At 47.8% G+C, this 25512-nt stretch overlaps 3 protein-coding genes across 4 annotated transcripts in view; all 3 read right to left on the minus strand.

The window, feature by feature from the left end:
- The window catches only part of LOC308469846 (uncharacterized protein), a 40121-nt gene extending 38264 nt beyond the window's left edge, over positions 1 to 1857 (minus strand). Inside the window, exon 1 of one of the 2 annotated variants that reach the window (XM_080992866.1) lies at positions 1818 to 1857. The gene's annotated coding sequence lies outside the window, so the exon portion shown is untranslated. Of the gene's footprint in view, positions 1 to 703; positions 724 to 1817 lie in introns of those variants that run through there. The other variant, XM_080992870.1, reaches the window with a different exon arrangement.
- LOC308469763 (uncharacterized protein) overlaps positions 1 to 15689 on the minus strand; it is a 44965-nt gene extending 29276 nt beyond the window's left edge. The window contains exon 1 of the mRNA XM_080992683.1: positions 15521 to 15689. The gene's annotated coding sequence lies outside the window, so the exon portion shown is untranslated. The remainder of the gene's footprint in view (positions 1 to 15520) is intronic.
- The window catches only part of LOC308471938 (uncharacterized protein), a gene marked incomplete at its 3' end in the record, with an annotated part of 50450 nt that continues 31538 nt past the window's right edge, over positions 6601 to 25512 (minus strand). The window contains exons 5-7 of the mRNA XM_080996256.1: positions 22155 to 22913; positions 7813 to 8106; positions 6601 to 6635 (exon numbers count right to left, since the gene is read on the minus strand). Coding sequence (XP_080852382.1) covers positions 6601 to 6635; positions 7813 to 8106; positions 22155 to 22913 — 1088 coding nt within the window. The remainder of the gene's footprint in view (positions 6636 to 7812; positions 8107 to 22154; positions 22914 to 25512) is intronic.

A 25512-nucleotide genomic window follows, 5' to 3' on the forward strand; every position in this document is an offset into this window, starting at 1 on the left:
AAGCTTCGCAAAAAGCATTATGGTCAATAGACCTAACTTTTCCTTTCCTCCAAACAGCCATCCAGGAAACTACTTTCTGACCCTTTGATACATTTAGAATGAAGAAAATAAGGGAAACCAGGGTGAAAAAGCTCCATCCAAGCGGAGCAGATGGAAATATGTAGAGCCCTCTATGCGCTAACATGGATTGTAGTTTAGGGGACAGAGATATTGCCGGAGAGTTCAGTGGCTTATGGCCCCCTAGTCCTTCCTCTTAGGAACCTCTCTCTCTCTCTCTCTCTCTCTCTCTCTGTGTGTGTGTGTGTGTGTCCCCTTTTATCTTCCCTACACTGTGAGGAAGGACAGGAGGAGAAATAATCAGGGGGTCCAAACTGGGCACAGGGCATCCCTCCTGAGCAGGGGGATGGGAGACAGGGTCTCCCTGGTGGAAGCCCAGCACCCAAACTGCAGGGTGGGGAACCTCAGACCCAAGGGCTGAATTGGCCCTCAAGTCACCTCTGTCTCTCTCTCTGGCCCTCAGGAATTTCCCCAGCGCCACACCCTCTTTCCATCACTTCCCAGCTGCCTCCTGGGGGGCTTTTGTGTGGGTTGAAAAAATCCCTGGAAGGCAGGCAGCTCCTGGACAAAGCTCAGAGTCAGCCCCATAGCCCCACCAACTCTGTCCTCTGTCCCGCCCATCAATCTGGCTGTCATCCTGGCCCACCTTGCAGGGTTCTTGTGTGAGCATTGCCCAGGTGGTGGGCTTTAGAAGACCTTTAGTGTTAGAAGGCCCTCCTGGCAACCTGGAAGGGGACGAGGCCAGGCAGGAGTCAGGCTGGCAGCACCGGCAGAGAAAGTCCCTCAGCACCTCTGCGCTGGGCCAATCCTGCAGGACAGACCAGATCTCCCACCGCTTGGAGCTTTGATTCTCCTTCCCGACAAAGTCCCAAGAGGATATCTGGAGAAGCTTTTTGTTGGAAAGAAACAGCATCAAAAACTCACCCACCCCCCCGCCCAAGTCCAGCTGGGGAGGGGGCATTTCTTTAATTCCTCCAATCCTTGCCTTGAAGATTTTTAAAGGCTTCCTAAGACCTTGATTAGATTTAAATCCTGTCATCCATGGCCAATTTCAGGAAGCTGCAGGCCGATTTCCCTTGACACTGTCCAACTCAAAATCTCCCCCAATCCAGAGGCGACTCTATTCTCCAGCTGCTTCACTTCCTCTCCCCTGCTTGCCCCCCATCTCCGCCCCACTGAGGCAGGGGCTTCAGCGGCAGATTTGGGGGGGGCAGATCAGGGTCTGGAGGAGCTCAGCCCTCCCCTGACGCAGGAGGCAGAGCCTGGGGGAAGCGATGGGGGGGCAGCAGTGAGAAGGGAGATGGAGGGTGTTAAACAGATAGGAGCATCATTAGGTGGAATGGGGCTGACACCCCTCTGAACGGAGGACTGACTTCTGAGTCAATATGCACAGGGTGGGGCTGCAAATCCCGTTGTAGTTAAGTTGCTCTGGTGGGGGCACCTTTTTGTGGTTCGTCTCAAGTGTCTTCGCCCCCCTCCCCTCCCCACACCATGGGAGCCCGGCTTGATCTCTGCACTTCAAAAAGGATCTAGCAATGCAAACCATGTTGGGGGAGGGGGAACCCACAGGATGTCCTGCATCCAGCCCCCCCCCATGATTCCCACAGGGAAAGGACGGAGCCCCTCCCTGCTTTCCTTCCTACACCCCTGCCCAATCCTCCCGCCTCCTTTCCCAGCTGCCCTGTTTGTAGATTCAGGGAGAGGCAAAGCAAATCCTTCTCCCACCCCCCCTCCCCAAATAACCCCCAAATATGCGGCACCTCTTTCTCCTCTTCTCCAAGTCCGCTTCTCTTTCCGGGAATGAGGATGGAGACCCCTGTCAGCATCGCCCTTGAGCCAGTGCCACCAACTGGACTCATACACTTCAGCCCCGACTGGGCTAGGCGAGCTGGGTAGCACTTCCAGAGACCACCTTCTGGACAGGAACAGGTCAAAGTGCTGTGGACTCACAGCTTAGAGTTGTGAGCACCGGATTCACTTCCACAAGAAGACAGTCGTCGCACAGCAGAGTATAGCAGAGTCTAGCAGAGTCTATAAATGACTCGGAGAGCAGCTCTGTAGAATATCTTCTTTATTCTATCTACAACTACTATACAACTATACACAGAGCTTAATGGGTTCTCTAAGCATAAAGAATGCTACACTACACTGAGTGTCTGCAGCTGCTCTTAGCAGCAACCTTATCTCTAGACACGATCTGTAGCACTCAGTCTCTCTTTCTCTCCGACACACTGACTGACTGACTGACTCTTTGCTGGAGTAGAATAAGTAGATAGCAGAACACGCCGCCTCCTCTCTGAGAGTCAGCAGAGATCATCAGGAGATTCTTGGATATGGGAGGGGTGAAATCTCCTCATCCTCCCCCATTTCATCCGACCATTTCAAGAATCTTTTACATAACTGCAATTTACACACACACACTCCAAAAGTTGTTCTCTGCTTACAACCTTGGTTTACATATGCAGGTATCTCTCTCCCCCTTTATCTAAGACACTTTAACAATACCATTAAACAATCACTGTAACCACTCTGTGTCCATTAGGAAAGAGTTAAAACATAAACCTCAACCTGTAACTCACACAAAATACACATTGTGACAATACAAATGAATAAGCAGCTTCTAGAAAAATCTTCATACATGTTTCTTCCTCTCAGATACAAATTGACATTGCTCATTGGGCAGATTTGAACAAACCATTTTCAATACTCAAACACACGCTTTCCTTCAAATATCAGGTAAGGAAATAAATGCAGCATTTTGTGCTACTACTATCAGCACACTTCATGCCTGGTTTAAAACCCCCACCAGAGTTGCATGTGACCGCAGTCTTTGCAAACTCTTCAGAAAACCTTTTCGGTGGTACACCCTTGGTTGTTCTCTCGGATCTGCGCAAAACTCTCTGATCTTCTTGTTCTGGTGCTTCCTCCTCTTTGGGAGAATGGGGAGCTAAAGTATATGAAGCTGCTAAATCTGAATCTGCGTCAGACTCTTCAGAGGTTTTTGGGCTCTGATAATCTGTGCCATCATCTGGATCTACATCGGCATCAGGATTATCAATCACATCAGAACTTGCCTCCCTCTTAACTGTCTTTGCCCCTTTTGCACCATCATCACAAATGGGATAGCACTGAAAAACGCCAACTCTGTCCCATTGTGGATTGTCCTCAATACTCCTGGTCAGCCTGATTGTTTTTGTGTCTGTGATCAGGACACGATAAGACCCTTTCTCATATCCTAGGAAAACACCATGTTCTCCACACTTGCTTAGTCACCCTGCGAGGTGTGCACCCAAACCTCTGACCCAAAAATTTTAAAGTGCTTCACACATGGCTTCCTTCCATGAAGCATCTCATACGGGGTGCAATTTACTGCAGACTGGTACCTCCTGCTATACACGTGACAGAAAAACGAAAGAGCTTCGGCCCAATAGGGATTGGGCAGCCCCGAATCATGTAATAGTGTTCTGATTCCTTGCTGCAGGGTCTGGCTTACTCTCTCACATAAACCATTCTGCCAGGGTGATCTGGGCGTGGCCGTCCTATGCTCAATGCCCTGTTCAGAAAGAAAAGCCTCAAACTCCTCTGAACAAAACTCTCCACCCCTGTCAGTGAAAATACAACGTACATTCTCATTATGTACATTTCTGAGCCATTTACAAAATTGGCGAAACTTGGTAAAGGCTTCAGACTTTTTCTGCAGCATATAGACCCATACATATCTAGAATAGGCATCTATCAAAACCATAAAAAACCTTGAATTGCCTCTAGAGAGCGCTAGAGGCCCCACTAAGTCTGCATAAATGACTTCGTATGGTTTCTTGGCCTCTCTCCCAGACTCTGTACCTTTGGGAGCTTGACTTGCCTTACTCTCAGCACAAGATACACATTTCATGTGGTAGGGACATTCTTTCAACTTCATACCCTGAACCAAATCAGGCATTTTTGCCGCAGCCTGGAAATTCAAATGACCATAAACACGGTGGTAATAATGGATACATTGGTCATGCAACTTCTCATTCTTTTCAACAGATAAATTGCAACACTCTTTCTCAGTTGCTTCTGCAGTACCTGTACCTGAAACAAAAGGCAATTGGGACAAACCATTAACACATTTTGCATATAGAATGAGCTTGCCATCTCGACGAATTTCACAGCGAGATTTAGCAAACACCACCTTAAACCCTTGACGATCAAGCTGGGAAACACTCAACAAATTGTCCTGAATATCAGGTGCATACAGGACATTCTTAATTGTTGCATTCAGGCTCTTTAAAAACACAGTTCCCTTAGCCAAACTAGTGAGAACAGTCCCATCTGCTTGATTAATTGCTTTCTCTTGCTTCTCAAGCTGAACAAAGAGATCCTTATCATTGGTCATGTGATTGGTACAGCCAGAGTCGATCACGAAGAAACTCCGCCCATGTTGATTGGAGCAGCGAGAGATCAAAGCCTTTGAAGTAGCAGGTGCTTGGGGATTTTGTCCTCCTCCTCCTCTGCCTCTGAAGTTTCCCTTCTTCTTTGAAGATTTATTGCACTGGAAACTCAAATGACCTTGTGCTCCACACGAAAAGCACCGTCTCAACTTTAGTGCTTTAACAGCAGCAGTTTCACTTTCACTTTCCCCTGCTGAAGACTTAGGCACATTTTCAAGCACATTTTTAACAGCACCATTGTCCCGGCTTTCTCTAACAGCCTGTCTGCGATCCCACTCATTCAAGAGCACGCTAGACACATAATCTTCTGTTAGTCGGTCTGAAGGCATCATAGAAATCTGGGCAGCTACTCCATCATAAGACTCATCTAGGCTATTGATCATTAGCATTGCAAACACAGCCTCTGAAATAGCCAGGTCTCGCTGAACAAGGTCCTGTCTGAGACGCTTTAACTGAGATAGATGGCTAGGCAAATCACCACCTTTCTCCAACTGCAGCCTGCACAGCTTCTTGAAGAAAATCACACTGGAACCGGCATTCTGCCTCAAATGCATATCTCTCAACTTATGCCAAACAGCTTGTGCAGTCTCTTGACCCTCTAAATTCACCAACAAGTGGTCTGAAACACTCAAAACAATTGTCCCTCGGGCTTTCATATCTGCAGCATGCCACTCAGCCCAATCATCATCATCCTTCTCGGGAGGGTCATCTTCTATCGTGTGAAATAGCTTTTCCCTCTGTAAAAGCACTTTCATCTTAACTTGCCAAACTGCATAGGTCTCAGGCGTGAGGAGAGGGAAGGACAGAGCCATCTGGCCAGAATGTGCACAGGCCATGTCTGATATTACTTAGAGCAAGACACTTCCCTCGTGCAACACAGATAGAGCCTTGGACTCCTTCAGCCACTCTCTCTCCCACTCAAAGCGCAATTAACAGGCAAACAGGGATGCTATCTTCTTCTCTTTGGCAGTCAGCAACATACCACCATAAATCAAGCAGCAGCAACAACAACAGCGGCAGCTTGAACACTCTGCTCCAAAACAGCTCTGCTTCTGGGCACCACAAATCAGTCCAGCATGCAGCCTCCGTTCCACCGTCCGGCAATCAGCAACAGAAACCTCTGGCGACTGGGACGACTGGTACGACAGGAACAATGACTGGTCAGACGACTGGAACAATGACTGGGCCCATAACCGATGTCAACATCGCCCTTGAGCCAGTGCCACCAACTGGACTCAGATTTATGTCCGTTTATTCTTTGGCGTAAGGTTTGGCCTGTTTGTCCAATATAGAGAGCTGAAGGACACTGTTGGCATTTGATGGCATACACAATGTTAGACGATGAGCAATTAAATTAAATGAGCAATAATTGTAGTATTATTGTGGTTTAGGAGTTGTTTAAGATTACAACCAGACTTAACACGGACACTGGCACCAGAGCCTGCAATAAACCCAGATGCCAACTTTGCTGCCACATACACCCGGACAACACCATTACTGGCCCCAACAACATCACACATACCATCTCGGGACTATTTAATTGCTCATCGTGTGAGAAGTGTGCATGCACACGAAAGCTCATACCAAGAACTAACTTAGTTGGTCTTTAAGGTGCTACTGGAAGGAGTTTTTTTATTTTTGACTATTGGATTCTTATCTCATTATACATGACTAAGCCATTTTTCACCTTCTCACCCCTTGCCTTTTCCTGTAAGACCTATTGCAGTCGTTAAGAGCCGTCAATAGGCTCATCTCAGCTATCTGCCAATCACCCATTCCCACCACCCTTCTGAGTAATACCCCTCCCCACCTTCTCACTATAGAGAAGGATCTGGCAACTTCTGTTTCAGTGTATCTGAAGAAGTGTGCATGCACACGAAAGCTCATACCAAGAACTAACTTAGTTGGTCTTTAAGGTGCTACTGGAAGGAATTTTTTTATTTTGACTATGGCAGACCAACACGGCTACCTATCTGTAACTGGTACATTATAGCTTTCATCATACTTACTATTATGAGACATTTTATTTGCTTTAATACATGTATGTACAACTTTCCATACAAACACCAGAACATCAAATACACTCCATGCATTTACAATTTATTGTTCCCTATGAGTTTGTCGATATGAGGTACAAAGTGAACTCTGTGGGGAAAACGTGGCATACTCCGTAAAACTAAATGGGTTCTCCCCCGTGACTGTCAGCAGGTGTTATTTAAGAACTCCACTGTAATTGAAACACGTTTCACATGCCTTTCATTTAAGCAATTGCTTCTCTGTGAGATTTTTGATGTTTTCTAAGAGATCCACTCTGACTGAAACCCTTCCCACACTCCATACACTTATATGGTTTCTCCCCTGTGTGAGTTCGTTGATGTCTACTAAGGTGTGAACTCTGAATGAAGGTCTTTCCACACTCCATACATCTAAATGATTTCTCCCCTGTGTGAATTCGTTGATGTACTGTAAGTTTTATACAATCACTGAAACCCTTCCCACAATCCTTACAATTAAATGGTTTCTCCCCGGTGTGACTTTGATGGTGCACATTGAGTTGCCAACTACACATGAAGCACTTTCCACACTCCAAACATTTATATAGTTTCTCCTGTGTGAATACGTTGATGTGAGGTAAGGTTTCGCTTTTCACTGAAGCTCTTCCCACATTCCATACATTTAAATGGTTTCTCCCCGGTGTGAATTCGTTGATGTACAGTAAGTCTTTCATTTAAACTGAAGCTCTTTCCGCACTCCAAACATTTATATGGTTTCTCCCCTGTGTGAATACGTTGATGTATAGTAAAATTTCCATTTGTACTGAAGCTCTTTCCGCACTCCAGACATTTAAAAGGTTTCTCCCCTGTGTGAATACGTTGATGTGAGGTAAGGTTTCGCTTTTCACTGAAGCTCTTCCCACATTCCATACATTTAAATGGTTTCTCCCCGGTGTGACTTCGTTGATGTGAGGTAAGGTTTCGCTTTTCACTGAAGCTCTTCCCACACTCCATACATTTAAATGGTTTCTCCCCGGTGTGAATTCGTTGATGTACAGTAAGTCTTTCATTTAAACTGAAGCTCTTTCCGCACTCCAAACATTTATATGGTTTCTCCCCTGTGTGAATACGTTGATGTATAGTAAAATTTCCATTTGTACTGAAGCTCTTTCCGCACTCCAGACATTTAAAAGGTTTCTCCCCTGTGTGAATACGTTGATGTGAGGTAAGGTTTCGCTTTTCACTGAAGCTCTTCCCACATTCCATACATTTAAATGGTTTCTCCCCGGTGTGACTTCGTTGATGTGAGGTAAGGTTTCGCTTTTCACTGAAGCTCTTCCCACACTCCAGACATTTAAATGGTTTCTCCCCGGTGTGAATTCGTTGATGTACAGTAAGTCTTTCATTTAAACTGAAGCTCTTTCCGCACTCCAAACATTTAAATGGTTTCTCCCCTGTGTGAATTCGTTGATGTCTAGTAAAGTTTCCATTATTGCTGAAGCTCTTTCCACACTCCATGCATTTAAATGGTTTCTCCCCTGTGTGACTTTGATGGTGCACATTGAGTTGCCAACTACACATGAAGCACTTTCCACACTCCAAACATTTATATGGTTTTTCCCCTGTGTGAGTCCGTTGATGAATTCTAAGTCTGCTACTATTAGCGAAACTTTTCCCACACTCCAGACATTTAAATGGTTCCTCCCCTGTGTGAATTAGTTGATGTCTAGTAAAGTTTCCATTTTTACTGAAGCTCTTTCCACACTCCATGCATTTAAATGGTTTCTCCCCTGTGTGAGTTCGTAGATGTATTGTAAGTTTTCTACCTTCACTGAAACCTTTCCCACAATCCTTGCATCTAAATGGTTTCTCCCCAGTGTGAATTCGTTGATGTACAGTAAGTATTTCCCTATCCCTAAAGCTCTTTCCACACTCCATACATTTAAAAGGTTTCTCCCGTGTGTGAGTTCGTAGATGTACAGTAAGGTGTGAACACTGTCTGAAGCTCTTTCCACACTTTATACATTTATATGGTTTTTCCCCTGTGTGAGTCCGTTGATGAATTCTAAGGCTGCTACTATAAGCGAAACTTTTCCCACACTCCATACATTTAAATGGTTTATCCCCTGTGTGAATTCGTTGATGTCTAGTAAAGTTTCCATTTTTACTGAAGCTCTTTCCATTCTCCATACATTTAAAGGGTTTCTCCTCTGTGTTTTGTATATGTGTGCTAAGGTGTTCAGTCAAAATGAAGCACTTCACAGATGGCCCCTCAAAATTCTGATTGCCTCCTCCATCACCTGGTTTAAAGTGGGAGATAAGAAAATATTGTTAGGTCTTCAAGGAATAGAACCAGAGGACTTAACACACAGCAAGACCAATCAGACCTTCTCTGATTTTAACACTTCCAGCATCCCTCCCTCTCCTATGTACTAAAGTTTTTGGAAAGGAAAGGAAATCTGAAAATAATCTCAATAACCCTTAGTATCCAGTTCTACCTTCAACTCCCCCATGTAACACTGAGCACCAAGAGAACCTTCTGTGCTGAGGCGAGGCATCTATGGCCCTTCAGTTGTGGTTGGACTCTAAGTACCCTCAACCCAAGGAAAGATGGCCAATGATCAGGGATGATGGGAGTTGTAGTGCAGCAACCTCTGGAGGGACACATCTTCCCCCCTCCTGTGAAAATGCTATGCCTCTGTATTCAGTTTTCTCCTTCCTCCATGATCTGTAATATCTCACTGATACATTCCAACCAGCTGTACACATCACCTACACCTGCACCAGGATGCTGGAAAAAATGGTCCCTTGCTCTGATCCAAAAGGGCTCTTTTTATATTTGTACACACTGAAAGGAGAATACAAAGGTACAGCCTCACAGCAAAGTGGAAGTATGTACCTCTCAATTGGTCCAGGACAACATCCCTGTATTTTTCAGTTCCAAGCGACAAGATGAGCTCAGACCTGAGTGTCAGAGTCTCTGCTATGTGGAATAAGAAAATCAGAAGAGCTGTTTATGTCATATGTGACTGTAAAAATATTCAAAAATATTAATCTTGTGAAACAAAGACAGCAAAGTATCTGGTGGCCCATTAAAAGTTGATAAACGACACTGACCAGCAAACCTCATGCCACCATTATTACCCTGTGAGCCTCTTTGTAGTTTTTACATAGGTTTTGTGCGGAAATTCATACCACAATATCAGCTTACGAAGAGTTACCTACTGACAAAAGTACAGTGTTGCTATAAACTACAATCTTCAACATCAACTTCATTGGGCTGGTCATGTTGTTCGGATGCCTGATTATTGCCTTCAAAAGAAACCACTCTATTCCCAATTTAAGAATGGAAAGAGAAATAACGGAGTACAACAAAAGAGGTTTCAAGACGCTCTCAAAGGAAATTTTAAAAAATGCAGTATAATCTCATAAAATTGGGAAACATTGGCCTGCGAGCGCTCCCATTGGAGAATAAAGGTAAAGGTAAAGGGAAGCCTGACCATTAGGTCCAGTCGTGGCTGACTCTGGGGCTGCGGCGCACATCTCGCTTTATTGGCTGAGGGAGCCGGCGTACAGCTTCCGGGCCATGTGACCAGCATGACTAAGCTGCTTCTGGCAAATCAGAGCAGCACACGGAAACGCCATTTACCTTCCCGCCGGAGCGGTACCTATTTATCTACTTGCACTTTGACGTCCTTTAGAACTGCTAGGTTGGCAGGAGCAGGGACCGAACAACGGGACCTCACCCCGTTGAGGGGATTCGAACCGCCGACTGTCTGATCGGCAAGTCCTAGGCTCTGTGGTTTAACCCACAGCGCCAACCACCCTTTACCAAAGGTGTAATGGACTTTGAAGAAACACAAACTCAGGCCAAAAGGGAGAAACAAGCTAAGAGGAAAGCATGTTTGGCAAACTCTCGCAGTGATTAATTCCTGACCGGAAACCTGTGTCCCCACTGCGGAATGATGTGCGGATCCAGAATTGGACTCACGGACACACCATTAAGATCATGTTCATGGAAGACAATCTTACTCGGCTATGAGTGGTCACCAAAGAGGAAGACATGACATGAACAAATGGCTCAAACAGGAGATTCACACCTTCAATGTCTAACAGCCAGGAGGAATAAAAACCTGCCCTTACCTAGAGAGGCCACCATCTCATAATTCTCCTCCATGACTTCCTTGTGCAGAGCTCTTTGGCCTGGATCCAGCAGAGCCCACTCCTCCTCCGTGAAAAAGACAGCAACATCCTCAAAGGTCACCAGAGCCTGGAAGAAGAGGAAGAAAACAGATCTTCTCTTAGATCCCCATCATCCCCACTCAACACAGAGGGAGGCTGGGTGGTCCCATCTGTGCCTCTTTCCTCCTCCCTGCTCCCATTGCTCTTTCCCTACCTGAGGAAGCTGCCTGGCTCCTCTTTCCACTCCACCTTTAAGAAGAGACCGTTCAGAGGGGGTCTCAGAGGCCATTGCGCTGCCAGTGGAAAAGACGGAGGAGGAGGAGGAATCATAAACCGGGCACTTCTGGGACTCTCTCAGCTGTTGCCAAGATGCACTTCAAAGCAGGGAGCAGCTCTTTAAGGAGAACAATGCAGAAATTATTATTATTATTATTGATTTAATCTATATACCGCCCTATTCCAGGAGGTCTATGGGCAGTTCACAGAAAAGTGAATTTTTTTAGGGAGACATTTATAATAAAACAACAACAACAACAACAACAACAACAACAATAATAAATTATTTGTACCCCGCCCATCTGGCTGGGTTTCCCCAGACACTCTAGGCGGCTTCCACAGAGACCAAAAATACACTAAAATGTCACATATTAAAAACTTCCCTGAACAGGGCTGCCTTAAGATGTCTTCTGAATGTTAGGTAGTTGTTTATCGCTTTGACATCTGATGGGAGGGTGTTCCATAGAGCGGGCGCCACTACCGAGAAGGCCCTCTGCCTGGTTCCCTGTAACTTTGCTTTTCGCAGGGAGGGAACTGCCATAAGGCCCTCGGCGCTGGACCTCAGCGCCCGGGCAGAACGATGGGGGTGGAGACGTTCCTTCAGGTATACTGGGCCGAGGCTGTTTAGGGGTTTAAAGGTCAACACCAACACTTTGAATTGTGCTCGGAAACGTACTGGGAGCCAATGTAGGTCTTTCAAGACCTGTGTTATGTGGTCTCGGCGGCCGCCCCCAGTCACCAGTCTAGCTGTCGCATTCTGGATTAGTTGTAGTTTCCGGGTCACCTTCAAAGGTAGCCCCATGTAGAGCGCATTGCAGTAGTCCAAGCGGGAGATAACTAGAGCATGCACCACTCTGGAGAGACAGTCCACGAGCAGGTAGGGTCTCAGCCTGCGTACCAGGTGGAGTTGGTAGACAGCTGCCCTGGATACAGAATTGACCTGCACCTCCATGGACAGCTGTGAGTCCAAAATGACTCCCACGCTGTGCACCTGGTCCTTCAGGGGCACAGTTACCCCATGCGGGACCAGGGAGTCCTCCACACCAGCCCGCCCCCTGTCCCCCCAAAACAGTACTTCTGTCTTGTCAGGATTCAACCTCAATCCATTAGCCACCATCCAACCTCCAACCGCCTCCAGGCACTCACACAGGACCTTCACCGCCTTCACTGGTTCTGATTTGAAAGAGAGGTAGAGCTGGGTATCATCTGCATATTGATGGACACCCAGTCCAAACCCCCTGATGATCTCTCCCAGCGGCTTCATATACAGTGGTGCCTCGCAAGACGAAATTAATTCGTTCCGCAAGTTTTTTCTTCTTGCGAGTTTTTCGTCTTGCGATGCACGGTTTCCCATAGGAATGCATTGAAAATCAATTAATGCGTTCCTAGGGAAACCGCCTTCAGACCAGGTCCGGGGACAGTCTGTCCCCCGACCTCTTCTGAAGGCTGGGGGGGGGGGGAAACAAGGGCTTTTCTTCCCACCCCCAGCATTTTAAAAAACCCCGGGACAGCGGAGGACTTCTCCGCTGTCCGGGGCGATCTTAAAATGCTGGCGGGCGGCATTTTAAAATCGCCCGGGACAGCGGAGGACTTCTCCGCTGTCCGGGGCGATGTAAAAGCCCCTGGGAAGGCAGGCAGGGGGGACAAAGACTTTTGCCCCCCGCCCGCCTTCAGAAGAGGTCCTGGACCTCTTCTGAAGGCGGGCGGGGGGCGAAAGTCTTTGCCCCCCCGCCTGCCTTCAAAAGCCGTCCGGAACAGCGGAGAAAGGCACTGCCTTTCTCCGCTCTCCCGGGAAGGCAGGCAGGGGGGAGCAAAGACTTTCGCCCCCCGCCCGCCTTCAGAAGAGGTCCTGGACCTCTTCTGAAGGCGGGCGGGGGGCGAAAGTCTTTGCCCCCCCCGCCTGCCTTCAAAAGCCGTCCGCGATAGCGGGAAGCTCTTCCCTGCTATCCCGGACTGCTTTTAAAATGCTGGCGGTGGGGAGCAAAGCCTTTCGGCCCCCTGCCGGCCTTCCTGGACCTCTTCTGAAGGCCGGAGGGGGGGAAAGGCTTTGCTCCCCACCACCAGCATTTAAAAGAGGTCCCCGGAGATTTCCCTATGGGCTTTCGTCTTGCGAAGCAAGCCCATAGGGAAATTCGTCTTGCGAAGCGCCTCCAAAACAGAAAACCCTTTCGTCTTGCGGGTTTTCCGTCTTGCGAGGCATTCGTCTTGCAGGGTACCACTGTAGATGTTAAAAAGCATGGGGGAGAGGACGGAACCCTGAGGCACCCCACAAATGAGGACCCAGGGGTCTGAACACTCATCCCCCCCCCACTTTCTGAACACGGCCCAGGAGGAAGGAGCGAAACCACTGTATAACAGTGCCCCCAGCTTCCAGCCCCTTTAGACGGTCCAAAAGGATGTTATGGTCGATTGTATCGAAGGCCGCTGAGAGATCCAGAACTAGGAAACAGCTCTCACCTTTGTCCCTAGCTCGCCGGATATCATCACCCAGCGCGACCAAGGCAGTTTTAGTCCCATGATGAGGCCTGAATCCCGACTGGAAGGGATCCAAATGGTCCGCATCCTCCAGGCATGCCTGGAGTTGTTCAGCAACCACTCGCTCAGTCACCTTACCCAAGAATGGAAGATTTGAGACTGGGCGATAGTTGGCCATTGTGGCCGCATCTAAAGATGGTTTTTTAAGAAGCGGTTTAATAACCGCCTCTTTCAGCGGGTCTGGGAAGGCTCCCTCACAGAGGGAAGCATTCACCACCCCACAAAGCCCATCGCCCACTCCTTCCCAGCTTGCTTTTATTAGCCAGGATGGGCAAGGATCAAGGAGACAGGTGGTTGGTTTCATGCGTCCAAGCAGCCTGTCCACATCCTCAGGGGTAATGAATTGAAACTGATTCCATGCAACTTAACCAGAGAAGGCTCTAGCACTCTCCGGCCCCAGCCCTGCTCCCATGGTGGTGTCTAGTTCCTTCCAAATATGAGTGATTTTATCTGCAAAAAACTTTGCAAAATTGTTGCAGGAGATCTTGGGTTCTTTACAAGGCCCCGGTGGTAAAGGTGGTTCCGTTAAATTGCAAACCACCTGAAAGAGTCTCCTGCTACTATTTTCTGCAGATGCAACAGAGGCGGTGAAGAAAGTCTTCTTCGCCGTCGCTATCGCCACTTGGTAGGCTCAACGTTGAGCTCTAACCTGTGTCCGGTCAGATTTGGAATGAGTTTTCTGGCACCGATGCTCTAGCCATCTCAGCGATTGTTTCATTGCCCTCAGCTCCAAAGAAAACCACGGGGCTGTCTGGGCTCCATGCAATCAGATAGGGCGCTTCGGAGCCAGACAGTCAATAGCCCTGGTTAACTTCGCATTGCAGTGGGCCACCAGGGAATCATCAACATGGGATAAAGCATCCCCTACCACTCTCTGGAAACCATTTGGACCCATTAAGTGGCGGGGGCGGACCATCCAAATTGGTCCCACCACCCTGCAGAGGGGAAGGGTCGCGGAGAAGTCCAGTTGCACCAGGAGGTGATCTGACCATGGCACTTCTTTTGTTTCACTTTTACTTAGTGTCAGATCACCCACGTTACTAGAGGTGAACACCAGGTCTAAGGCATGTCCATGACTTTGAGTTGGGCCAAACCTATTCAGGGACAGCCCCATGGAGGCCATGCTTTCCACGAAGTCCCGAGCGGCCCCCTGTAAGGTCATGTCGGCATGGATGTTAAAATCCCCTAGGACAACCAAACTAGGTGTCTCCAGGAGAACATCCGCCATGACCTGAAGCAGCTCAGACAGGGAATCCTTGGTGCAGTGGGGAGGTCGGTACACCAAAAGGAATCCTGTACCGCCCCTATTGCCCAACTTCCAGAACATGCACTCAGAGAACTGGGTCTTCCCAGTAGGACGCCTGATGCAAGCTAATGACTTCCTAAAAATCACTGCAACCCCCCCTCCCCACCCACATGACCTGGGTTGCTGTGCGTAAGAGAAACCCAGTGGGCAAGCAGCGGCAAGGACAGGCCCATCTGCTTCATCCAACCACGTCTCTGTCACACATGCCAGGTCAAATCCTCCATCCACAATCAAGTCGTGGATGGCAGTGGTTTTATTCATCATTGACCTGGCATTACACAGCAACACCTTCAGGTCATGTGGGTTTCCCCTGTTGATTCCAGTATCCATCCGGTCAAGGCCAAACCTGGAGGCAGGGATAGTCTTCAAACAACGAGTAAACCTGCCTCATTGATAATGACATGGTCTGGTCTTAGCGTAACTCCTTCTCCTGCCCATGATCACCAAGATAGGATGTCCCAGTGCTCCCCCCGCCCCCCCGTGGAACTTGTCCAAGCCATTGTGTTGGCTGGGGCCCCACTCCCAGGCAGCCCTGATCCCACCCCTTAAAAATAAAACACAAACTATACACAACCCATAAAACAACAAAAAACAAAAACAGAACAATTATACTAAAATTAATCCCCAACCAAATATCCATTCCACCCACCCCCAACAAAGGAAAAAAGGATAAAAAGAAATAAAAATTTAAAATGCCACCGACTGCTTGAGGACATTTTAAAACACAGATAGCATACCTTTTACAAATTATAAATATTGTAGCCTTATTATACTTCACCAACTGGTGGGGTTTGCGTTGCTCCCGGGAGGGAGGGAGGAAATCAAATGACACTGAGGTTGATTCAGAGAAAGAGTTTATTCTGCTTTCCGGATAGCAGAAGGCACTTGCGTGGTCAGTCCACAGCAAGTCCAAAGAAATGAGACATTTCATGCAGTAAATATATCCTCCAGGCACCCTGCCCCCCCTTCCGCAGGAATCCAGCCACGTCAGCTTATACATCACAGATGTTCCTGCTCCAGTACTCTTGACCATAAAAGGGTGTTCCTATTCCTGTTCCTAATCTCTTATCTCGGAGCAAGAGGTCACCAACTCCTGGCACCATTCCCGGACTAAGTCTGTGCGTCAGAGTGTGGCAAGGATGTAAGATAAGATAGACACTGGAACAGCCAAGGCTGCCACAGACTGATAAAGGAGAGCTCTTTGAGCACTTGTTTATACAGCTGGGTTTTGGCTGAAGAGCTCAAGTTAGAGCATTTTAGAAATGGGGGAGGAAAAATGGGGATTTTGGGTTAGTTTCAAACTGACTGCACATAAACCCATTCATTCAATATCAATACTCATAAACTAATGCTCATAAATTCTAATTACAAAGGCAGGGAACTGGAAGGATGTAATTCTTTCTACAGGAACTTTATAATAGTAAGTTGCCTCAGTCTTTAGGGGTTTGTAAAGTTCTAGGATCAAATCCCAAACTCTTAATGAAGCTTTGCAGAAAGCATTACAGTCCCAAGAGGATATCTGGAGAAGCCTCTCTTTGGAAAGAAAAAGCATGAAAAACTGTTCTCCCTTCTCCTTTCCCCAAGTCCAGCTGGGGAGGGGGCATTTATTTAATTCCTCCAATCTTTGCCATAAACATATTTAAAGGGCTCCTGAGACCTTGATCACTTTCAAATCCTGCCATCCATGGGCCCATTTCCCTTGCCAAGCAGGAGGGCAACTGACAAGGTGCTTTTTCATGCTTCAGGAAATGGAAAATGCGCCTCTTCCCTCCAGTTTTGGGGCACAAAAGCAGCACAGCAACCCCCACCCCCAACATGGGAAACCCAACAAGGCTCTTTCCTTTGTGCCAAAGCAACCTCAGCCAGCCAGACTGGGATTTCTGAAAGGGGAGCTGGGGGTCTGCCCCCTTCCTTCTCCCATCAGCCTCTTTCTTACTCAGGAAGCTCCGGAGGCCAATTTTCCCTTGACACTGTCCATCTCTCACCCCCCCCACCCAATTCGAAATCTCCCCCCTCTCTCCCACTCCAGAGGCGACTCTGTTCTCCAGCTGAAGGGTTAATCTTCATATTATCTGTACATAGTGAGTCTTTGCACTAAGCTTACTTCTGCAATTGTGGTTAAGCCAGCTACCAGACAGGCTGAGGGGTCGTTTCCTGCCTTGCGCTTCCTGCTTCAGTAATGCAAGATAAGAAAAGACACGTGTACGAAGGAGAGGGGAGGGAGTGCTTAGCCAGCAGAAAGGCACACGTACAGGGGTAAGAGGAGGGAGTGCTTAGCCAGCAGTGCTTAGCCAGCAATATAGATATGCCCTAAAAGGGAATAAGTGAAAACTTGCCAGCTGATTGGGGAAGTTTGGGGGAGGTCTGGGAGGTGGGTGAATGTTCTCAAAGTATAAGAAAGTTTGCTGATGTGTATTGCTTTGCAGCCAGATTTCAGAAACTATTCTGCTGGCTGTCTCTGTGCACAGATTAAACCCTTTTCTCCAAAGAAGAAACTTTCCTGGTGTTATTTTACTCTTTCTTCGGTCCTGGGGACGCGGGCAAACGATTCCCTGGGGCAATAAGGCTTCACAGCTGCTTCCCCTGCACCAAGTTAGACTCCCTCCCACCCTCCATATCTCTCCCCTCCCCATACACGGATGCCAACTTGAATAAAATAATGGGGGCAGCTCGTCCAAACATCTTATGGGGGCGGGGGAGAAGACCCCTTGGGCCCCTATGAGTTGGCTCCTATTCTTTCATGATCCCGACTGAGGCAGGGGGCGGCAGATTAGGATTCTGGGGTTCATCCTCCAATGCAAACCTTGTTTGGGGGAGAGGACCCCACCCCCACAGCCACTTGCAGAGGGAAAGGGGGAGCCCTTCCTTCTTTCACCCCCCTTCATCCTTCCCCCCTCCCTGCTGCCCTGTTTGTAGGTTCAGGGGGAGGGAAAGCAAATTCTTCTCCCTCCCTGCACCCCAAATCACCCCCCCTCCCGAAATGTTGTACCTTTTTCCTCCTCCTTTGCAGGCCTCCTTCTCTTCCCTCGACAGTGGAATTTGCTGCCAAGGAGTGTGGTGGAGTCTCCTTCTTTGGAGGTCTTTAAGCAGAGGCTTGACAACCATATGTCAGGAGTGCTCTGATGGTGTTTCCTGCTTGGCAGGGGGCTGGACTCGATGGCCCTTGTGGTCTCTTCCAACTCTATGATTCTATGATTCTTCCGGGACGTGCATGGAGACCCCGCCCCCTCCAACATTGCCTCTACCCCCCCTCCTCCGTCCCTTCCTGCCTCTCTAGGAAGCGAGTTCATTGACCGAGGGGGACGGGGGTGGGGCAGGAGATTGCCCCCTCCCTGCAAGCAGAGACCTAGAAATATAGTGGGAAGGGACCCACCCCCCCAAGGAGCCCAATGTCCCTCAGCCTTTTTCCGACCATGGCAACCTCCCGACCTGTGCTCCCCGCCCCCTGTCCTGCCAGTAGAAAGGTAGCTATTTAAATATTTTGCTACATAGTGCATGTTTCCTTTATAGTTTTTATTAAGAAATCCACCGCGTTACCAGAAATTGGAGAGCCCCCCCCCCCCACTATGAGGCAAAGAGTCTCTGCCGGCCAGTTCAGAGAGGGAACTGCTGCTGCTATTAATAATTCACAGTGGCTTCCTCCCCACAGCAGAGGCGAAAGGGGGGTGGGAGGGCCTCTGGGTGCAATGATAAAGAGGGGAGGGGTGTAAAGTTTCACAGCATTCAACCACCAGAAGGAAGGGGAGGAAAGGAAAGGATTTGGTTGGGAGGGGGGGGATGAGATGAAGACATGAAAAGTCTCCCCTCCCCACACCTTACCTCTGGGGATCTGCAGTGTTGGGCAGGTGGATCCAGGGAATCCAGCTGCAGACGGGGGGGGGGTGTCTCCCCCTCCTCTAAACATTTGCATTTCAAGATCCTCTTTGAAGCAAGGAAATCAACCAGCCTCACATTGGGTGGGAGAAAGCAGGGCGAAGATATTTTGCTACAGGAAAGAGACCAAGAAAGGTCTCTTTCCTGTTAATTGTTTAATGTACACTGAAATTGGGGGGGGGGGGTGACCCTCTATAATGTGCCTGCATGTGTACAGTGAGGCATGACTGGAAATTTCCTTTGGAGCAGAAAAGAGCCTAAGTGGGGCTGTATTTCGGCTGGCTTGGTTACATGAGAAGGGATACTATTACAGTGGTACCTCGGGTTACATACGCTTCAGGTTACAAACTGTTACCGGAAAATCCGAGGGCTCCCTTGGACGAAACAAAGACACCAACCAGAGCAATTCAGAGCAAAACAGCAGCCAGTAGGCTTGGTCTTTATTTAGGAAAAGACTGTCGCGACAGGACTCCCACCGCCCACGAAGTGAAGCAAAATGGAAGCCCCGAACAAAAGAAGACCCTAACTTTTATTAGTTGCTAATCCCCTTAGCTACACCCTCAGAATTACATCATATTTACATCATGATTATATTATAAACAGGAGGAGTTAGGGGAGGGATTGGGCAGGTAATTCGAATACCCCAACACCTGGTCAGTGCCCCTCTCCTGCCATCCTGTGAGTCATCTTGGGAGACAAAGGGAAAGGGCGCAGTTTCCTGCCCCCTGGGGAAATCTGGTCACAGTTCCTTTTGTCCTGGTCGAGTCAGAATACACTATCTCGTGCAGTCTATTGCGTCCACTGCCGTTTGCTGTCTGGACCCATCAAGCAGGTCATCAGGGTAAACAGGTTAGTTGGGAGGAGGCGCTGAGTACGTGCTTGCTCGGTTAGGGGATTATGGCTGGTTGGTGCCAGGTCACCCCCCTTTGATAGTCCTTGTTCCATGGAGCGAAATAAAAGTGGTCCGATGAAAATCCGAGCAACGGCTGGTTTTTGGTGAATTTCTAAAGAAAAGGGCTTTGAAGTCTGAAGTATTTCGAAGCTTCGGAAACAATGTAGCAAGACTTGATTAAATCAGTCACGGTCGATTTAATTCGGAAACATTGTATCAGCGAGCTGTCAAAGCGGGAAAGTAGTGGATGCCGGCTGCAGTACCTGTGTAGCTGCCGCTAGGGGCGCTGTTTGGTAATACTGATTGGTTGAGACGGCAGCCGGGTGACCCAGAGTTCGGACGCCCGATCTACCCATAATAAGAATACCCAAAAACGGGGAACCCCGTCTCCTGGGCAAGTTATATGGCAGCGCTTCCTTATCTACGGAAGGCTTTTCTACATAGGAGACGACCCTCTAAAGAGACGTCTCTAGGGTAGGGGAGGGGAAGGTGTGTGCGTGTATGGGTGTAGTGTTTATGCAACACGTGTGAGTGTGTAAGAGAGAGAGGGGGGGGGTCTCCAGCAACAATACGCTTCAGGTTACAGACTCTGCTAACCCAGAAATAGTACCTCAGGTTAAGAACTTTGCTTCGGGATGAGAACAGAAATCGTGCTCCAGCGGCACAGGTTAAGAACAGTTTTAGGATAAGAACAGAGGTAAGGTTTCGCTTTTCACTGAAAAGCGAAGGAGGACAGGAGCCCTTTTAAAGCTTCAGACGTGGTAACTGAGAGACCACCCAAAATCATTACAAATATGGGTTGTCCCCAAAACCAGAGCAAAGTTCATGTTTGTCAGTGAGGACAAACCTGACCTCAGTGGACCAAAGATCTATCTGACAGCACTAGAAAGCGCCTTCCTGTGCACTCGGGCCGCTTTTGTGTGCTTTTCAGGAAAAGGTTGGACTTGGGAAGCCCATCAAAACGTCTTAGGTGCTGCAGTGGCTCCTGTGTTGCACCTGGGAGACCTGTGTTCAGATCCCGTCACTGGAGACCTTGGGCCAGTCCCTGCATCTCAGCCCAGCCCACCTCACAGGATGGTGGTTGAGAGGATGAAAAAGGAGGTGGAGAACCATACAGAACGCCTCACACTCCATCTGTGTCTAAACAAAGACATCTCCAAAAAATATACTTTTGGCACAATCTGGTCTCCCTTGAATGAAGAAGGGCAGAATACTTTAATGCCACCACCACCATCATCATCACCACAGAGGTATTTGTGGAGGGTATATAATGATTGGAAATGTCTAGCCAAGCAGATGGGTAGTTGGGTTCCTATTGAGGGGACTGGGGGAGCCAACATGACCGTGATGTGGGACTGAGGATTGGAGTGATCATCCTGTAATATTATGGCAAATACTGTATTTGAAAAAATGATATATTTTTTAAAAAGGTCTCGAATTCAATGCTTTGCATGCAGGAGGTCCCAGGTGCAATCCTGGCAGACAAAGAGACCCCTGTTGGCATCCATGTCTCAGCCAAAGAAGATTGGAAAGTCAAGCTAATGGAATAGCTGAAATGGCAAAACTGACATTGAAAATAAGAAGAAGAGATGACAATGAATTTAAGGAAGATTGGAAGGACTTCACTGCATATATGCAGAAGCAATGGACACAGGTTAATACATCAGCAGGATTCTAGAACTAGTAATGATATTATGAACGGACAATAAGTAATTTCAATGGTTTTTAAAATTTACAATGGACATGTGGGATGATGATAAATAATGGAACCAGGGAAGGGACATGGGGAATGTCATTTTTTCTATTTTTATTTATGAATTTGTATGGTGGTTGTTTTCATTTTCTTATTTTTGAAAAATTAATAACATATAAAAAAGAGAAGCTATTGTAAAACAATGAATTTATAAAATATAAACAAGGTCGAATAGTTTAAGGATTACTTTCCAGTCTTTCTGTGTTATCAGTGTCCATTTATGGCAACTATAAAAATGGAATTTATGCTCTTCTTATAACTGGGAGTTGGACTAGAAGACCTTGGACTCCCTTTCAACTCCACAGTTCTAGGATTCCAGAGCCAATCCTGCTTCCTAAACACCACAGTTGTGCTCCACTTTTCCCAACTCTGGATTCCCAATTCTCTCTGCCAAAGACCAAATATCAACAGACTCTCAGCACATGTTCACACTCAGTGAGCCCTCGAGAGTCACATTCTGCACATGTCTAACAGTACATTGCATCTTTCATATACTTACTGTTATGAGACATTACCTTCATTGCCTTAATACATATATGTACACCTTTCCATACAAACATCAGAAAATCAAAATTACTCCATGCATTTAGAATTGATTTTTCCCTATATGAGTTTGCTGATATGAGGGACAAAGTGAACTCTCTGGGAAAAACATGGCACACTCCATAAAACTAAATGGGTACTCTCCCGTGACCGTCAGCAGATGTTATTTAAGAACTTCATTATAATTGAAATACTTTCCGCACTCATTTCATTTAAACAGCTGCTTCTCTGTGAGATCTTTGATGTCTTCTAAGAGATCCACTCTCACTGAAACCCTTCCCACAATCCATACATTTATATGGTTTCTCACCTGTGTGAGTTCGTTGATGTCTACTAAGGTGTGAACACTGACTGAAGCTCTTTCCACACTCCATACATCTAAATGGTTTCTCCCCTGTGTGAATTCGTTGATGTATTGTAAGTTTTGTACCTTTACTGAAACCCTTCCCACAATCCTTACAATTAAATGGTTTCTCCCCAGTGTGACTTTGATGGTGCACACTGAGTTCCCAACTACACATGAAGCACTTTCCACACTCCATACATTTATATGGTTTCTCCCCTGTGTGAATACGTTGATGTATACTAAGGTGTGAACACTGAGTGAAGCTCTTCCCACAATCCACACATCTAAATGGTTTCTCCCCAGTGTGAATTCGTTGATGTACGGTAAGACTTCCATTTTCACTGAAGCTCTTCCCACACTCCATACATTTAAATGGTTTCTCCCCTGTGTGAATACGTTGATGTATATTAAGGTGTGAACACTTTCTGAAGCTCTTCCCACACTGCATACATTTAAATGGTTTCTCCCCGGTGTGAATTCGTTGATGTACAGTAAGTCTTTCTTTTAAACTGAAGCTCTTTCCGCACTCCAAACATTTAAATGGTTTATCCCCTGTGTGAATTAGTTGATGTCTAGTAAAGTTTCCATTTTTACTGAAGCTCTTTCCGCACTCCATGCATTTAAAGTGTTTCTCCCCTGTGTAATTTTGCGTGCTAAGGTGTTCACTCAAACTGAAGTACTTCACAGATGGCCCCTCAAAATTCTGATTGCCTCCTCCATCACCTGGTTTAAAGTGGGAGATAATAAAATATTGTTAGGTCTTCAAGGAAGAGAACCAGAGGACTTAACACACAGCAAGACCAATCAGACCTTCTCTGATTTTAGCACTTCCAGCATCCCTCCCTCTCGTATGTACTAAAGTTTTCGGAAAGGAAAGGAAATCTAAAAATAGCCTGAAGAACCCTTAGTATCCAGTTCTACCTTCAACTCCCATGTAACACTGAGCACCAAGAGAAATCTTCTGTGCTGAGGTTAGGTATCTATGGCCCTCCAGATGTGGTTGGACTCTAATAATAATAATAATAATAATAATAATAATAATAATTTATTATTTATACCCCGCCCATCTGGCTGGGTGTCCCCAGCCACTCTGGGCGGCTTCCATAAAAACCAAAAATACAGTAAAATATCACACGTTAAAAACTTCCCTGAACAGGGCTGCCTTAAGATGTCTTCTGAATGTCAGGTAGTTGTTTATCGTTTTGACATCTGCTGGAAGGGCGTTCCACAGGGCGGGCGCCACTACCGAGAAGGCCCTCTGCCTGGTTCCCTGTAGCTTTGCTTCTCGCAATGAGGGAACCGCCAGAAGGCCCTCGGCGCTGGACCTCAGCGTCCGGGCAGAACGATGGGGGTGGAGACGCTCCTTCAGGTATACTGGACCGAGGCCGTTTAGGGCTTTAAAGGTCAGCACCAACACTTTGAATTGTGCTCGGAAACGTACTGGGAGCCAATGTAGGTCTTTCAAGACCGGTGTTATATGGTCTCGGCGGCCGCCCCCAGTCACCAGTCTAGCTGCCGCATTCTGGATTAATTGTAGTTTCCGAGTCACCTTCAAAGGTAGCCCCACGTAGAGTGCATTGCAGTAGTCCAAGCGGGAGATAACCAGAGCATGCACCACTCTGGCGAGACAGTCCGCAGGCAGATAGGGTCTCAGCCTACGTACCAGATGGAGCTGGTAAACAGCTGCCCTGGACACAGATTTAACCTGTGCCTCCATGGACAGCTGTGAGTCCAAAATGACTCCCAGGCTGCGCACCTGGTCCTTCAGGGGCACAGTTACCCCATTCAGGACCAGGGAATCCTCCACACCTGCCCGCCTCCTGTCCCCCAAAAACAGTATTTCTGTCTTGTCAGGATTCAACCTCAATCTGTTAGCCGCCATCCATCTTCCAACCGCCTCCAGACACTCACGCAGGACCTTCACCGCCTTCACTGGTTCTGATTTAAAAGAGAGGTAGAGCTGGGTATCATCCGCATACTGATGAACACCCAGCCCAAACCTCCTGATGATCTCTCCCAGCGGCTGCATGTAAATGTTGAAAAGCATGGGGGAGAGGACAGAACCCTGAGGCACCCCACAAGTGAGAGCCCAGGGGTCTGAACACTCATCCCCCACCACCACTTTCTGAACACGGCCCAGGAGGAAGGAGCGGAACCACTGTATAACAGTGCCCCCAGCTCCCAGCCCCTCAAGACGGTCCAGAAGGATGCTATGGTCGATGGTATCAAACGCCGCTGAGAGATCCAGCAGAACTAGGAAACAGCTCTCACCTTTGTCCCTAGCCCGCCGGAGATCATCAACCAGTGCGACCAAGGCAGTTTCAGTCCCATGATGAGGCCTGAATCCCGACTGGAAGGGATCCAAATGGTCCGCTTCTTCCAGGCGTGCCTGGAGTTGTTCGGCAACCGCTCGCTCAATCACCTTGCCCAGGAATGGAAGATTTGAGACTGGGCGATAGTTGGCCATCGTGGCCGCATCTAAAGATGGTTTTTTAAGAAGCGGTTTAATAACCGCCTCTTTCAGCGGGTCTGGGAAGGCTCCCTCACGGAGGGAAGCATTCACCACCCCACGAAGCCCATCGCCCAGTCCTTCCCGGCTAGCTTTTATAAGCCAGGATGGGCAAGGATCCAAGAGACAGGTGGTTGGTTTCACTCGTCCAAGCAGCCTGTCCACATCCTCGGAGGTAACAGATTGGAATTGATCCCACTCAACTTGACTAGACAGAACTCTAGCACTCTCCCGCCCCGGTCCTGCTCCCACGGTGGAGTCTACTTCTTCCCGAATCTGAGCGATTTTATCTGCAAAAAACTTTGCAAAATCATTGCAGGAGAACATGTGGCCCGTACTGGGCCCCGATGTTGCAGGTGGTTCTGCTAAATTGTGAACCACCTGGAAAAGTCTCCTGCTGCTGTTTTCTGCAGATGCAATAGAGGCGGTGAAGAAATTCTTCTTCGCCGTCGCTATCGCCACTTGGTAGGCTCGACGTTGAGCTCTAACCTGTGTCCGGTCAGATTCGGAATGAGTTATCCGCCACCGGCGCTCTAGCCGTCTCAACGATTGTTTCATTGCCCTCAGATCCGTGGAAAACCACGGGGCTGTCCGGGCTCCATGCAATCGGAGAGGGCGCTTCGGAGCCAAACAGTCAATAGCCCTGGTTAACTCCACATTCCAGCGGGCCACCAGGGAATCAGCTGAAAGGCCATCAACATGGGATAAAGCATCCCCTACCACTCTCTGGAAACCATTTGGATCCATTAAGTGGCGGGGGCGGACCATCCGAATTGGTCCCACCTCCCTGCAGAGGGGATGGGTCGCAGAGAA

This window comes from Podarcis pityusensis (genome assembly GCF_964106645.2).
Source record: "Podarcis pityusensis genome assembly, chromosome: 2".
NCBI classification, from domain to species: Eukaryota; Metazoa; Chordata; class Lepidosauria; order Squamata; family Lacertidae; genus Podarcis; species Podarcis pityusensis.